This window comes from Pagrus pagrus (genome assembly GCF_965226575.1).
Source record: "Pagrus pagrus genome assembly, chromosome: 1".
Classification (NCBI taxonomy): Eukaryota; Metazoa; Chordata; class Actinopteri; order Spariformes; family Sparidae; genus Pagrus; species Pagrus pagrus.
This window is the reverse complement of record NC_140185.1, coordinates 27,430,150-27,447,016: the sequence shown is the minus strand read 5'-3', so window position 1 is coordinate 27,447,016 and position 16,867 is coordinate 27,430,150. Positions and strand designations below refer to the sequence as shown.

The following is a 16,867-nucleotide window of genomic DNA, read 5'->3' as shown; positions in this document are numbered from 1 at the left end:
GTCCAGACTGGTCGATCTAATACTGAAACATCTCTTAGCATGCTCACACACTGCGGGATGGAAAGATCATCTCACACTTTGATAGTGTTTGTAATATTTATTCATATAACACAAAAGCAAAAATCACAATTTTAAATATGTAAAAACCAAACAAATTACAAAACAAAAACTCAGGTTGTGTTTTAAAGTAAAACAGATTAAAAGTAGAATCACAGTTAGCAGCCTGGTGGCTTGGATGTTATCTGACATGCTCAGATCACAGCGAGATAAACAGCAGTTAAATCATCACAGTTCAGTAGTTTCAGATTGCATTGGTAAAACGGTCTGAGCAGAATACATTTCTTTCTAAGATGTGGTTTCCTGCAATTTCCTACAGTTTTATCTGGTAGTTTTCTGTTAAAAGTCTGTTTCCGTACAGATTTACATCAGCTCTTCTGTACACAAAGGAATTTAATCAAAAACTCAACATTTTTAAAAGAGAAACAAATTATTCAAATACCAGTTTGTTGTCTCAGCTTCTTCACTGTTGTAGGCCAGTATCGTCTATTCACAGATTAAAATCAAGTCCTGTAATTTTTCCATCTTTAAGACTGCAATTCAGTTGACTGAATTACAGAGCTTATCTGACTGTTGCAGCTGAGTGACATGAATGATAAATAACTCCCTACATTCACATTACTAATGATTCTGTTGTGTGTAAAGGCTTAGTTAAATGTTGTTCCAGTGTAATGAGGTATTTGATCAGAAATATCGGTTGATGAATAGTGAGCTCAGTACCATAATCTATCAGTGTCAGTTCCACACATTTTAACGGTAAGACCATCGTCTAGCTTTTATATGTTCAGTCTCTCAGTACCTTGTTTCACAGCATAGACGTCAACTATTGATACATTTGAGTGAGAAGCATTTTAAATGGATCAACATCTGCAGCTGTGGTTTACAAATGTTGTTGAGGTTCAGTCTGGAGATTAAGTTGATGAGGTTTTGCTTCATTTGTCATCATGAATTGTTAGAAACTTTTTACCTAAAAACATTGTGGCAACAGGAAAAGATGTGGACCGTTGCATACGTTTCAATATTCAAATTTTAATAGTACAAAGTCACCTCTTTTTCTAAGCGCTTTGCATAATGAAGACAGTAAAATTATTCTATCATAAAACTTTCAATGTTTAACCATAGTGGTACGGATCTTTAGTGTCAGTCCTAATGTGTTGATTTGTGTAATCTGCATCTCCACTTACACTTACACTCGACCAAACGCTTTTTAGGAAGGACAAAATATTTGCATGTGGAGCTGTAAGATTAGCTGACAGTGACGGTCACTGTCTGGGATACTTTTAGCAGAATTAGTTTTTCCAAAGATGGACTGGACTTATCATCCAGTGCTCTGTAGATCAGCAGACAGTGTCTGTCCTGTTGACACGATGACAGCTGCCCTCAAACGCCTCCATGTCTCCAGCTTTCTATCACAGGGGAATGCTTGGTAAGGCCTTGTGGGCAGCTGGTGGGAGCTGGATAATGTAAAGTTAGGGTTCAGGAAAAAAAACTTTGCTCACAGTGCTACCATTAAAGAGTGTCAGAATTTGTACTGCAAAGAAGAAATGTTTAGTGGTAGCACCAAGTGTTAACATGCATTTAAAGGATATCATGTTCTCTTGCTGGAGATGGTTGAGTAGTTTCTCCACAGGTGCGTAGCGTCGGAGCGTCGTGGCTGAGCCCACCATCAGCAGCTTGTGTTTAGCCCTGGTAATGGCCACATTCAGGCGACGCCAATCCTTCAACAGCTCTCCTAACTATGAATGGAGAAGCAGCAGAGAATCAGAGATTGGTAAACAGAGAGAGGGGAAAGAAGAGTTTGAAAATATGAGATGGGGAAGAGAAACACTTACGTTTCCTTCCTCTGCAGTGCTCCTGACGAAAGAAAGAATGATGAGACTTTTGTCCCGTCCCTGGTATCTATCCACTGTATTCACCTCCACACCGGTGAACGCAGAGGACTGCAGCAGAGCAGAGATGCTCTTTAACTGCTGTCTGTAGGGGGCGATAACGCCTATATCACTGGGCTTACACCCAGCCTGAATGAAGAAGAGTAAGAAGGGGTTACTACAAAAAATAAGAAACATTGATTATTCCTCTATTTTAACACATTTTTCACCATATTAAAAACACTTCAATAGTCAGGACATTTCAAATCAAGTGCTTTCGTGCCATAAATGCTTGATTATAAATAGGGTTACTGATGTACCTTTATCAGCAGTGAGAGCAGCTTGTGAATGAGGGCAGCCTCGGTGTGATTGCTTACTCCTCCCTGCTCCACAGACTCCAGTGCTGGCACCTAAAGGAAGCAGTGGAGAGAAACAACATGTAAAACCTTTTAAAGCGCAAAACATTGGTATTTAACTGTTTGGCTAATGTAACAGAACTAATCTGAACACTGCAGAAAATTTACTCATGCTTAAGTATTGCTTGTTTACCTCAGAAGCTTAATGGTTAAAGCTAACTTCATACATTTTCATTTTCCAGTCAAACACCAACATCTTTTCTACCTCAGCACAGTTCAAACACTACTGCTTCAAGTGCACTATATATATTATACCAACCATTGAGCAATCAAGGAAGCAAACAGGGTTGCTAGGCAACAATGTGGCCTGTATCCAAGCCAAGTCGTGCTGCGGTTCAGTCTTGGAGTAGGAACTGAGCTCCGACTGCACAGAAGTCAGAAAGGGCAGGCTGAGCAGGGCTGTGGCCGTCCTCTCTGATCCGCACTCCAGCCGGCCCTCGTACATCAGGGAGTTACTGAGAGACATTATCTGCCTGAAAACACACAGCACACACAATTTGTTATGGAGTGAGAAACCTTTTGAATGTCCAAATGACTTTCACCACGCTGTTATGGAGTTGTCAATGTTCTCTTAAAGCTGCTACAAGGAACTTTCAATTTGTGTTAGTTTTGGCGGCCCCTGTGGACAAAAACAGTTTGAGCACCTTCGCCTTGTGACCAAAGATCTTGATCTGACTAGGTTTACCTATTCATCCTGTACTGTACATTGAGTTGGACCACTGCTTCACTGTGGAGCTCCAATCTCTTAAATAGACTTTCGTCCATTCCAAGTGACCTGGAGAAAAAAAGAGAAAGACATTAAAAACTGTTTTACTCTCATGAAGATGATTAGCTATAATAAGTGTTGTTGAAGCCATTTTGTGCTTTACCTAGCTTCCTGGTTTTGTACTATTGGTGGCAGTTGTTGGTGATCTCCAACCAGGACAAATTTATTGGCATAGAACAGTGGTCCCATACAGATAGGCTGGCTGATCTGTGAAGCTTCGTCCACGATGCAGAAATTGAACCGGCGACGTGTGAAAATGGGATGCTTGATGCCCATACAGGTGGTTGCCACTACCAGCTAGACAGAGACAGAGGATCGATATTAAATGGTAAGACGTTTTCTCATTTACTTTAGTTTCAATATCTACAAGTGAAATGAATAGAAGCAGGAAAATATTGAGAACAGATGTTACATATTCTCACCCCCCCCCAAAAAAAAAACCAATGCCAGTTGTCTATAACCCAAAGTTGGAAGTTGTTGGGATTTTAATATTAGTCAATCTAACCTCCTTATTGTAAAGTTGTTCCAGCTCTGACAGCGTTTGAACTCCCTTCTTCCTCATGCTTTCCTCTGTGTAAGGCAGGATGTCTGGATGAACCTGGAGGGAGAAAACATGACAGAACTCAGAGCATGTCAGACGGGGGACACTGTAATGGGTTAAAACAAAACGTCTAGACTTTTGGGTTTTTAAAAATGTTCATTTTTTGGTGAACTGTTCCTTTCAGTAATTCACAAACACAGATTATTCCATTCCCCAAATGTTCATCGTTTGACAATACTGTATTGACAATACTGGATAACTTTAATCATATCCAATAGTGAATACCGATACATCTACAAAAAGACAATTTATATTTTTTTTTCATGGAAGAAAATTGGGTAGTAAAGACTTAATGACTTTACTGTGTTTTTCCACATTGACTAACAGACTACAGACCTTCTGTCCCTGCCCGAGACGCAGAAACCCGACCCGGAAACGCTTCAGCTTCAGCAGGATGTTGTCAACAGCAGAGTGGGTATAGCTGGTCAGCAACACACTGAACCCACAAGCATGAAGGATGCGAACCTGGAAGAAAAAGTGAGGTAGAGACAAAGACGAAAAGGAGAGAAGAGGTAGAGGGTGCCATATGGGGGAAATAAGAGGAAGGTGAAGGAGAGGGTTAGAGCTCTGGTTTCTATGTGGAGTAGAGGATGTCGATTTACGGTTCAGATAATGTTTATAGATGATGGTGAGGAGTTTACCAGGGTGCAGATGGTTGTAGTTTTGCCTGTGCCCGGCATGCCAACAATCAGTGTGTAGTCTTTAGATAACAACACCTTCTTCATGGCCTGCTTCTGGGGTTTGTTGAGACCTGCACACACCGACACACATGCTTGAACTGACCAAACAGGAATTCTGTGATGAGGTCTCCATGTAGGAAAAAAAAAGTTGTGAAGGGTTCTCTATATTCAAATAGTTCTCCTTTCTATTACTGCGGGGAATGGTGTCACAAATGAGCAACAACAACAACAACAACAGGTTTCATGCTTAAATCAATAAAAGAGGACAACAGAAAGTAAACAAGAAGACCAGAGCGGAGCGGCTTTGTCACCTTTGAGGATGTTGGCCACTGTGTCCTTGGCCTCTCTTGGCAGAACAGAACTGAGGTTAAAAATAAACTCTGGCGGACGAAGGTCAACAACCAGCTCCCTCAGACGATCACTGCACGGACAGACATTTTTATTAATTAACACATTTAACACCCAAGATTTCAAGGAAAAAGTTAGATGTGTTATTTCACAAACAGAGAAAGGGTAGTGAGGGTATTGTTTAAACTGTCACATAGAATAATAATTCCCTGCACCTACCTGCCCTGATGGTTCTCCATCAGTCTGGAGAGATTGGTGAGGTGGGTGCTGAGGCCCACCACACCTTCATCACCGTCCAATCGAAACAGCACACCACTGAACTTGGACAGGTCTCTGTAAAACACATAAAACAACAAAACAGCTGTAAATCAGGTTAGTGACTTCAGCTGAGCAGCAGCTGTCCTTCAGTTGTCCTTTGGTTAAAACGCTTCAGACAGCACGTGTACATAAGCTCCTTCTCACCTGTCCAGAGTGCAGCTGATCGATGTCCTGCTGACCTCACACAGGTAACCGGTTGCCAAACCAACCAGACGACCTTCCTGGTCACTAACAACGATGCGATCCCTGCTGGCCAAACCGCTGGTGGCCAAACCCTTCTGTGGCACTGCACTGTTTCGCTGGAAACGATGGAGGAAAACCCCTTCAGACTGCACCATCACTGGGCCACTGAGCTGCACATTCCCCACACAGCTGCCATTCTTCTCACTAGGAACACAGGTCAGAGTTCAGTCAGCTAAGTGTTTCATACAGTTTTTATATCCCATTATGGATCTGACTTCATTGATTGTTTCATAGTGGCTCTCAATGGAACATTCAGTGAAGTGAAGTGGGGTGTTTACACGTCGTACCTCTCCTCTGCCGTCTGAAGCCACACACGCTTTCGACCATTCTTGGCCTCCATGGTGGACGCCTCAAGGAAGCAGAGCAGCAGCCAATGGGAAAAATAGCTCAGGTGTGGCGGGAGCAGGTGACCCGTTTCCTGCTGCAGGAAGTCACGCACAACATCCTCGGAGACATTCTCAGCGCTGCCATCCACAGCCCTGGAGGAAAAAGGGACAATAAGCAGGAAGTAGTAAGACAAGAGGACAAGATAGACACAACAACCATTAACTAGTAAAGTAGTGAATGGTCTAAATTGTATAAATTTGTATAAACTTGGATATTCTTGCTGTTACAATTGTTGAAAAATACTAATGCTCAAGATTTCCATGGCTGCAAAATTAGTTCTAAAAGTTTACCTTTCATATAAAGCACAGTTTCTTCTCTGAGGACAATACTGGCACGTTTGTCTGTCGGTCAGGATGTCAGGAAGTCGAGACAAACGGCTCCGCTCTGCCTCTTTCTCCACACAGTTGTGAATGTGATGAACCAGGGTGTTCCTCAGCTTCAGCAGCTCTGAGATAAACATAGAGGTTAGCAAAAAAAGGTGATGGAGGTGAGGCTGCTGTGGAAGGCCTGGAAGACTCTTCTTCTAACGTTTCACTGCACAATGCAAGTACAGTGGGATCACCAAGTTCTTTATAAACCCATTTAAATCTTATGATTAAAAAAAAGCATTATTTTTATATGATTAATCACAGTTGTTGTAGGTAAACTGTACCTCTGCGGTCCATGTGGCTGGCCACTACAGGGTGCAAGTTGCCAGTCTTGAGGTAAAGCAACAAGCCAGCTTCTGGGTTGTATCTCTCCAGGCTCATCAGAGTGTAAAGAATCACCTATACACAGAAAATCACATGTATACAGACATCTTGAAACCATAGCTGTGTGACTAAATGTGCCGATAATCTACCTAGTTGACCATCCTGTGGTCCACCTACCTGACTGCGATGCTCTATAGAGTTCGACTCCTTTCCAGTTTTCAGCTCCAGGGGGACGGTTTTCTCCTCCGAGGTTCTGTGACTTCCGTTTCGTGGTCTTTGGATTCGAATACGCGCCGTCACATCGATTTTCCCTTTCAGACCAAATCTCGGTGACCACACGTTCTCTTCTATGTCTGCCAGCTCTGTAACCGTGACAACAGTTGCCGAGTCCTGACACCTGCTCGGAGCTCTGCTGTTAGGGCTGAGTCGTGGAGACAGACGCAGATAACATATAATCAATAACAATAACATTTTACACTGATTAAACTTTGTAGGAACATCCTCAGTATCACAAGTATTACTTTTGACACTTGTGACATTGATTACACTGATAAATAGGCACAAATCAATCAGGTAGACTCCTGCAGAGCTAATAAAGTTTTGTTAAAAAATCCATAGCGCTCTGTGTGTGTGTGTGTGTGTGTGTGTGTGTGTGTGTGAATGTACATTTTGAGGCTGATGGCTTTCGGTGTTGGGGAGTTCAGGTATTCTTTTGCCCAATGTTCCAGCGAGGGCAGATAATCATGTAGTTCCTGCTTCATCTCTTCCTGGGTTACACCCAAACTGTACCTAGAGACACATGAACAAAACACAAACATAATGACCAAGACAAACAATACGCACACAAATATCAAGTGAAAAACTGTTCAGCACTTCCCGGCTGTTTCTTTATGATTTGATTCATTTGCTCTGTTCTGAACAACCGTGAATTCAATCATTACAGAAAGGATAAGGTCTGCAGCAACCAGCAGAGTATAATCTAACCACTTACATGTCCCCCAGGTACTGAGGACTGTGCAGGGCCTGGTCAGCCAGCTTAGACAGCGTCGCCAAAGAAAAGTCTTTAGCTGTAGCAGCCCTCTGGAAGACTTCATGGACCATGGTGCCGTTCAGCATTTGCTTGGAGCCACCGTCAAAACTCTGCATCACAGCAAACAGAACGAATAAGAAGATAAAGAAAGTAGCACTGTGTTATTGAAGTATGTGTATTTCAAATAAGATGAAAGCTGCATAATATAATGTAACTGAAGGCGCCAACATCAAACTATGGCCTAAAAGATCAATGAAAGCGACAAACATAAAAGGACAGGTAGTGATAATAATGGTATTAGTGAAGCCTTTTACCTTAAACATATCTCCCAGTACTGCACGCCTCATGCAGCGGATGGAGCTCGAGATGCTGGTACCAGAGATGAGGCTGTCGGGTAGTAAAACCAGAAAGCCATGCTCCCTGTCCACTACCCAGGATGCACCTTCAGAGTGGCCCTCCAGATGCACCACATCACCTCGACGAACAGGCGTCATCTCCCTACAAAGGAAAGGAAGACTGTTTTAGAGAGGCACACACATGCATAATGGGGACCTGAAGCAAAGACACACCAAAAAATGGACGGCAGCTCATTCATAATGTGCTTCTCCTAACGCTGTGATAAAAAACCTTAATTTAAAATACTGGATTTTGTGTGGCTAATTAACACCTAAGCCTTCAAGTAAAATGTTTTATTATTAAGAGAAGGAAACGACAAACTATTTTAGTAGTTGATGTTGGGTGTTGCTTATCAGAAAAATTAACCGAGTAAATAATCAATAGATTAGTCAAAAATTAAAATAATCGTTAGTTGCAGCCCTCCTGAAGTCAAAAAGTCAGTGTTACATTCACAAATCCGTGCTGCAGCTGGGTACTGAAGGGGAAAATGTGATGTAAGGTTATAGTGAAAATGAGGAAATGAACAGCAGCCGATCCGAACACACAGCATTACCATCCATCCTTCAGCAGACACGTCTCAGTTGGATGTAGAGACTTGGAGCATGTGAGCGTCAGAGTTTTGTGTCCAGGCCTCTCCTCCACGTCTAACACCCAGTAGCGGTTGTTTCTGCCTCCAGAAAGGATTACATTATCTGGCACCTTCCTGTTGGGACAGAGAGGACTTATATCAGATATGTTTTTTCAATCATCTGCCAAGTATCATTTTTAAAAACTTTTTTAAAAAACCCACCTACGTATTCTCCCAATGTGTCATGTACTCTCACTTCTTCTTCATTTGCTCCCTCTTTTACTGACATGAGCTAATTTATTGGTCACCTAACCAAATCTAACTCCACCAACATTGTCCAAGTCAGAGTGTTCACGCATTTCTCACCGAGGTTTTTTGGGTTTCTCCTCTGTGACAAGACCTCCGTCGTGATCCATCTGGTCCGTAAACCAGCTCTCATCCAGCCCCTCCTCCGCAGGACACGCTGACGTCATTCCTGTAGTTTTTGTGTGTGAAAAAGTAACAAGTATAGGGATGTGAATAACTTCCATTGTTAATTCGTCCCTTGAGGGGCAATTCAAGGCAAATGAGCGTGCAAATTGAAGAACATAGACGACTCATTTACATACGTAAAAACTAATCTGAAAATTCAAATATTACATGTGTTAGAGGACGTTCAGGTGCATTTATCAGGCTATACAAAAAGGTAAACTGACCATTTCTTTGACTAATATTACTCAATGGCTGAAATCTTGTCTTTGTTCGAGGGAAATACTTTTGTTATAAAACATTAAGTTGGCTATAATCAAAATGTATCAGTGTACCTCCAGCTTGCCCGTGATCTGATGATGTCACATTGTCTCCGTCTCCATTTGATGATGTCACTGTTGTTCTTGTAGCTGCTCTCTCGTTAAGGTCCATCTCTGCACTTGTCTGCATTGCAGGTGTGGTAGTTTGTGCAACAGGTTTGTGCATGTGCGCAGTTAGAGTGTTATCTGGGCGAGTGTGTGGGTTTCCACTGGCTTTAACCTCATTTGCCTTCTGCTCTGTTATCACAGTAAAACCAGAATCTTTCTCATTTGTATCTCTCTCTTCCACGTCTCTCTTCCAAACAGACTTCAGTGACGTCGTTTTGTTTTTGTTGTCATTAGAGACAACTTTAGTACCTTTGCTGTGACCCTCTGGCTGGTGACTGGAGAAATGAGGTGTCTTCAGTGGGCCAATCATAGGTCTCGTCACTTTCAGGTTGACACTCGTGGGGCTGAGTGCTATTCTTCGTGTCGGTGAACTGATAGTTCTTTGTTTCTTGGCATTGTGCGACTCTTGAGGAGGGCTGATGAGTCTTTTTATGGAGCCAGAACATCCTTCTTCCCTCTTGGTTTTTCCTCCATCTTTGATCATACCTCTCCGCACACTCTGCCCTTTGGATCGGGGGCTACGGCAGATGGGGGAGAGCTGGTTGAGCTTCTCCAGGCTGGAGGAAGGAGACGAAGCATGCCTGATTTGACTCTTGGGGGTCTCGGGCACAGCGAGGAGAAGATCCGGCGACGAGGGCAGGAAGTTATCAAGGTCCCCGAGGATACTCCTCTTTAAGGGGGAATGTGGTTTGAATGTTGAGGTTTCGCCATATTTGACCTGAGGTTCAGTCTTTGGGAGTACTGCGCCAGTGACAGATAATTTTGTGGAAGATGAGTCCTAGAAGCAACACATGTGGGTCAAATGTGAAATTTAACACATAAGGAAGGAAATAACAGAAGACAAAACATTAAATGAGTTAAACAATAACATCCTTGGCAAAAGCAACTTCAGGAGCTGTTTAACAAGTTAATGTTTACTACAGTTACTCTGCTCTTCTTTGCTATTAGCTGAAAAAAAGTTGTATCTGGCTGTCATGCTATATCCTTGCATTAAGATTTATCTTTAACTAAAAATCTAACGTTCATATTGTTTCAATTCCTCCCCACGGTATCGAAACTTACATTTTCATGGTACTCTATCGAACATAGAAATTCCAGCATCGTGCCAACACTAATATGCACCTAAGCAATCATATCAATATTGAATTTCGAGTGAAGACGAGGTAGTAATGAGTGAAAAAAGACAAAAAGCAAAGCTGTGAAGAGAGAAACGACTAACCGAAAGCAAATATAATCCATAATAATTTACCTGCTTGTGGTTTTGAGAGGAAAAGAAGGAGGAGATGTTCTTCTGCCCTCCTGGTGCCTGACAGAAACAGCAAAGCAAACATTAAAAAGCACTTCAGTGGTGTCAGAGAGCATGTTACTCATTTGTCAGGTCAGACTGTACAAAGGGCACTTCAAACATTTGTCAGTTATTAATTCTAAGAAATCATTGTTCGTGTTCATTCAGACAACACCTGACCAAAATGTAGATGATATGTTTACATCTCTTTGAACCCTCAGTTGTGTGAAACGTGGTGTTAATTTTACAGAAATGTATGAATTACGTGTCTTTCTGCTTCTGAAATCCTGCTCTGTTGGCCAAGAAACTAAAGATGTCGACGGCAGTGGAGGAATCAATCAAAGCAGACAGACACACAGCTGAGTTAATTACAGGCTGCATGATAAACACTGACAGGTGACACAATTAACGGTCTCATCAGAGGCTGGTTCGTTACTTTCAGAGCTAGCTAAACCTTCTGAACTCACCTTGGGCTTCTTCAGTTTGGTCCTGTTCATGGTGACTCTGATTGAACCACAGACTGGTGTGAATTTAAGTCCCTTTGCTCCCTGTTCCCCACAGCCAGCTCGTCCACTGGAGGTGAAAGAGTTGTTTATTTTAGCCTTTTCTTTTTAGCTAACGGAACGACGACGTTGACAACGGAAGGAAAGCTAATCAGCTACCCGAACCGAGCTTATTCTGCTTCATTTTGAACGACTGCGCATCTCCACAACCTGCAGAGGTATCTACTGTAAGTTCTCCGTGAAAACTACGGTGCTAATTCAATGTTTGGAGCCATCTTCCTGATGCTCTGCGGCGCCAAAGTTTTCAGTTTCGCGCAACGGAAATGACATCACCGCACTTCCGCTAAGTTTTTGTTTTGTACGGAGCCCCAGCAGGGACAAAACTAAGTGAACGCTCCGCGCATCAGTAATGCTTAATAAAGAAATTCAAATACATTGCAAAATAAAACGAACTTTAAAAAAAAGTTCTGTATATTTTATAATAAGTTTTGACCTTATAGTAGTGTCTCAATATGTACGTGTTAATAAACAAATGCCTATATAATAAATATTCATATGAAATAAATGTGCCTATAAAGTACATTTACAAAATATATAAATGCGGCAATACATTTTAAATAAATGTAAATATATAAATGAGTCAATTCAGTTCAGGTTTTTATTTAAAAAAAAAATCATTTTCCCACATTTTTTTCCAACTTTTATTTATTTTAGTGGACTTTTATTCCATAATGCTACATTTATTTATTTTAGGGGACTTTTATTTCATATTGTCACATGAACCTCGGACAGGGGTTCTTAGTTTTGAGGTGCCCACTTCTGCATCTCTAGGTGGTGACTCCCTCTCTCAAGAAATCTACAACGCTTTTCTCAGCGTCTGACATGACGAACAAAAATCATGCAGAAAACTTAAGCCTATTGTCTTTCGATTCTTCATACACCATCCATGAATGCTGGACAGGGCATTGTTATGGCAATTTCTTTACCCAACAACAAGGTGAAAAATGAAACTAAACTTTATTCTCAAAAACATATGCATGTGGGTTCACCTTTGCAAAAGGAATGAGTCAACATTTTCAGCACATTATATACTCTTCATGTTTTTAATCACACAGTAGTTTCCAGGGTCAGAGAAAAAAGGGGTGAATGATAAGAAACTACTGAGCTAGTTTCATCTACTGAGCTGAAGCAAGTAGAGAAAGATGCGTCACATTAAAGTCGCTACAAGACAAAGAAAACATGTCCTTGTATGTGAATGCAGCATGGTTCATCACAGTAGTTCTCCAGCATAAAGCTTAAGGCACAATTATATGAATGGAGTTTGATTTATTTACATTCAACTAATACTAAACTCAGTTTTTCCATAACAGGCATCACTGACAAACTGATGATGATGATGACTTTGTAGGAGGTAAAAATGCCTCCTCATTTCATTTCTTTACAGCATGTTTAAAAAGTTAGACAGAAATTACATCTGATGATTGCAATCTACACACATTTTTATCACTTGGAGAAACACACAGTGTAACAACTTGTTGAGTACTTAAATCTACAGTGAAATGATCAAATAAATGCCATGAAGCAAATATAATAATTTCTCAGGTCTCGAGGTTCTCTCCTGCATGAGTCTTTGTATGCATGATTAAATGGGAGCGCCGAATGAATCTTTTCCCGCAAGCAGTGCAGCTATACGGCCGCTCCCCTGAATGAGTCTTCATGTGGCGCGTCAGATTGGACTGAGCGCTGAATTTCATATTACATACAGAGCAAACGTAGGGCTTCTCGCCGGTGTGAATGATTGTGTGCTTGATGAGATCTGCCTTCTCTCTAAAGCTTTTTCCACAGTCGCTACAGCTGTGAGGTTTCTCTCCCGTGTGGATTCGAATGTGCGCGTTCATGTTTCCAACCTGCGTGAACCCTCTGCCACAGAAGCTACACGTGTACGGCTTCTGCCCGGAGTGAGAGTTCATGTGAGTCTGCAGATAGGAGCGCTGGATGAAGCTTTTTCCACAAACACTGCAGCTGTAAGGTTTCTCTCCTGTGTGCGTCTTCATGTGGCGAGTCAGGATGGATTTAATCCTGAAGTTCTTGTTGCAGACGCTGCAGGTGTACGGCCTGTCCGCTGTCTCACCAGCTTGCTGTGGTTTCTGAAATCCTCCACTGTCTCTCCATTCATCGTCACTGACTTCACTCATCTGACAGTCACTGGTCGGCTCTGATGCATCTTCTTTTTGAGGCTCTGATTTCAACTGTTCAGATGAGCAGCTGGGCAAGCTTTCACCTTCTTGGTTTGGATGAGGGAGCTGACTTCCATCTTCCTCACTTCTTTGCACATAAATTATATTGAACATAGAGTCCTTGGTATCAGCCTCCTCCTGCTGTTCAGCTGTCTGAGAGGTCCACAGCTCCTCCTCCTGTTCCTCTTTAATCTGCAGGTGCTCCTGGTCATCATCACACAGGTCGGTCTTCTTCTCACTCTGATCCTGCTCAGGGGGAGCGTCGTCTTCCTGAACACTGAGCTGCAGGGGGGCTGGACAGTAACACACATGAGAAGAAAAAAAAGGCTTTAGTTTGATGGACTTCAAAATCAATATAGGGTAAAATAACAAACTGTAAATTTGCATCTGGTTATTGGCCACCACTACATTAAGTAAGCCAGGCCAACATGGATGCTCTTGTTAAAGGTTTACAACTGACAGCTATTTTATATTATCTATATTTTTATCACTCTTATTTTTTTTTATTATCACTACACTATTATCACTTCAAAGGCCACATAGGAAACACCAACATAGCAAAGGGGTTGTAGCAAACTGAACATGTTTTTACAGTTTTGAGAAGCACAATATGGGGTATTTTTGTTTATTGTCAGGAGAGTTATTCAAAATATTCATATAAAATAGAAGAAGCAGTAAAATGTAATAAAAACAAGTGTGTCTTATGTGACCTGTGTAGTGATACAATTCGGCATTGGTTTGGAGTCACTGGGTCTCATGACATGGAATCTAATGAAAAAAAAGCTGAATTTTCATAATAAATATTCATATAAAATAGAGGAAGTAGTAAAATGTAATGAAAACAAGTGTGTCTTATTTGTCCCCGTTAGTAATACAATTCGGCATTAGTTTGAAATCACTGGGTCACATGACATGGAAGCTATTGAAAAAAAAGGCACTGTCTTATAAAAAATATTGTTGCCAAATAAATACCTAACACATTAGCAATCAAAATAAGTGTGTTACATGAAATCAGTTTAGTATTATTATTTGAAATCATAATTTTCACTAATATCATCAAGTCAGCATAAAAAAAAGATTGTTTTTGTGTAAATCAAACAAACAACAGGGTAATTTATTGATGGTCTCTAGGTCAGCCTCCAGCAGGGAGGCAAACTAACCGTCCTCCTGCTGCCAACACCGGGTGAAACTGAGAGACACCGCTGGTCCTGTCCAATACCCACCCTACAGCTAACTTCACCTTTCAGGACCGCTGTATCACGAGATATCATGTTGCCTACGGTCCGTGCAGTTCATCCAGCAGTTAGAAAGTATCCCTGACGACCGCTGTGTGCAAGAGACAGCCATTTTGCATCCCCCTCCTCCCTGTAGGGATGCAAAATGGCGCTACTTGCTGTCTCCTGTGTGTATTTAGGGAGTGGCCCCCGGACTACTGCAGACTCCAGCTCGTCCTAATAAACGCTGATTACATGAGGAGTGCAGCGGACCCTCATCTTCAGAGCTGCCCTGAGGTGAAAGTTAATGTTACCTCTCCACCCGGCCTCCCTCCGCTGTCGGTCGACCTCCTGCTTTGAACGAAACACCGCATATTCTTTAATAGTTTGTTCAAAGAGGCTGAATATTTCCTCGGCAGCTGCTGACAGCCTCTCATTAACCAAAGCTTTTAGTTTGTCTGTTTTGAACATTTCCGCGGCTGACAGAGGACCTCCGGTGTGTTTCCTGACGGGCTGACAGCAGACTGGCTGCTCGCTGGGTTGCCAGATATCGCGAGAGAAACCAGCAATCTCAACTTCAAAATCATTTTCTCAACATGGTTATTTATGTGTCAGCGAGAAAGACTAAAACAGATTTGAAACAGCACATACATGAATCAAGATTTTATATCTATTTATATGTTAAAGCTGGGACAAGATGTATTTATTTTATTTGATAGATTCTTAATTAACAATGTGTATGTTTTAGGGCACATAATAAATACAACATGAGTGTTTTTAATTTGACAACTATTCAAATCCCTTAATTTATAGTTGATAGAACGGGCCAGTTTCTGTGCTTTATGCAGGAGGAAAGAAACAGTCAGTGGAGTACACATTATTATTATTATTATTGTTATTATTATTATTTATCTTTGATGACTTTGTGCTTTGTTAAGCAGACACAGATGATGTAGCCTAAAGAAAACAAAAGTGCGATAACCATGCCTAAGGAATATCAAAGAGCACTATATACAGAGTCAAAGTCCCTTATACTAATCAGACATGGCAACCCAGGCTGCCAACAGAAACTGAGGCACACAATGGAGCCAGTCTCTCTGCATGATGGAGCTTTGCTGCCACCCACTGGCCATGAAACAAAACGGCAAGAGCAGAGGCATGAACGTTATCTGATATAACATCTGTAACTGGTTTTGCCCGTTTATAGCAGGTTATGTGGTTTATCACTTTGCAGTCTCGGCTTCATGTAGACATTTTAAAAGACTGGAACAGGGGGAAAAAAAAGAGATATTTGTTAAATGGCCTCTACTCACCTCTACCTTCCTGTCGACCTGACTGTCTTGGTTAGAATAAAGCAGATGTGCAGTTTGCAGTTGCAGCTGCTGACCAGGAGATGACAGCAGATATCCTGGTGAAACCAACTGTCTATGAGCGAGACTCACACAACATAGAAGAAAAGTTTAGAGTTTTTTGACTGTCTCTATGATATTAATGATTGCATCACTTTCATTTGGTTTGGTGATCAACCAGTCTTAACAAAGCAAATGCTGCTCTCAAATCTGATCCAAACAGCCCGAGTCATCAACTTATTCTGTATCATTTAGCTTCATTCTCATGCAGTTTTGATGATTGTTCTCTAACCTAAAATATGCAACAAGTTATACTGATGTATTTGCTTTTTAACCACGAAAAAATTGTCATTCAATAATAAAAATGATTTCCATTATTTCAAATGTATGTAAAAGAACATTTTTTAAAACTTGTTCCTTTGTAAACCCTGTCAGGCTTTTGAAAAATACCAGAAGTACCATTCATGGTATTGTTAGTTTAGACGTGAGGATTAAAGACCAATGTGTCAGTATGGTCAGACAATAACATACCAGTGAGGGGCCCACACACACACACACACACACACACACACACACACACACACACACACACACACAGAACAGAGATCAGGTCAGCCGTCACGTAAACTTTACATGCCAACGTGACAGACTCATCCACACTGCTCATTCTGCACAGACCCCACATTTATTCGTAAAATCCAGCTGAAATCAAAATGTTTTTTTTCTCCACAGCAGTATAGAGTTTCACATCTGGTCTGTGTCTTCAGCTGTTATTCAAATGTAAAAAGGGCTACATGATGAGATAAACACAGCTTTTAAAGTAAAGTGGATTTGCTCACAGGTGGCATTCTTGTGAATAATTGTGGTATGTGTCGACGTGTGACGGTGTCCTGTGTGTTTAGACCCAGCTGTGAACTGGTGTAATGTAAACGCTTGCAAAAGAGGTCTCAGAAAGAAAGACTTAAACTGAAAGAGGTACTTCAATGTTGCATTCTCGTTAATTCGCTAATATA

General features: G+C 41.5%; 2 protein-coding genes across 2 annotated transcripts; both read right to left on the bottom strand.

Moving 5' to 3' along the window:
- Nucleotides 1-82: 82 nt before the first annotated feature.
- Nucleotides 83-11,391, bottom strand: dna2 (DNA replication helicase/nuclease 2). The gene is made up of 25 exons (XM_084363411.1): nt 11,019-11,391; nt 10,516-10,572; nt 9,174-10,044; nt 8,737-8,845; nt 8,356-8,505; nt 7,721-7,904; nt 7,368-7,516; nt 7,043-7,165; nt 6,554-6,797; nt 6,337-6,451; nt 5,975-6,131; nt 5,585-5,776; nt 5,199-5,441; nt 4,956-5,069; nt 4,700-4,809; nt 4,350-4,459; nt 4,045-4,173; nt 3,613-3,705; nt 3,211-3,404; nt 3,027-3,116; nt 2,601-2,814; nt 2,246-2,335; nt 1,890-2,075; nt 1,647-1,793; nt 83-1,520 (listed from the first exon to the last, which is right to left on the bottom strand). The coding sequence occupies exons 1-25, from the start codon at nt 11,046-11,048 to the stop codon at nt 1,467-1,469; spliced, it is 4,155 nt and encodes a 1,384-aa protein (XP_084219537.1). The 5' UTR covers nt 11,049-11,391; the 3' UTR covers nt 83-1,466.
- Nucleotides 11,392-12,063: 672 nt separating this feature from the next.
- LOC311255531 (uncharacterized protein) lies at nt 12,064-15,002 on the bottom strand. The gene is made up of 2 exons (XM_084350101.1): nt 14,820-15,002; nt 12,064-13,584 (listed from the first exon to the last, which is right to left on the bottom strand). Exons 1-2 carry the CDS (start codon nt 14,974-14,976, stop codon nt 12,653-12,655), a joined length of 1,089 nt encoding a protein of 362 aa, XP_084206227.1. The 5' UTR covers nt 14,977-15,002; the 3' UTR covers nt 12,064-12,652.
- Between the last annotated feature and the right edge of the window lie 1,865 nt (nt 15,003-16,867).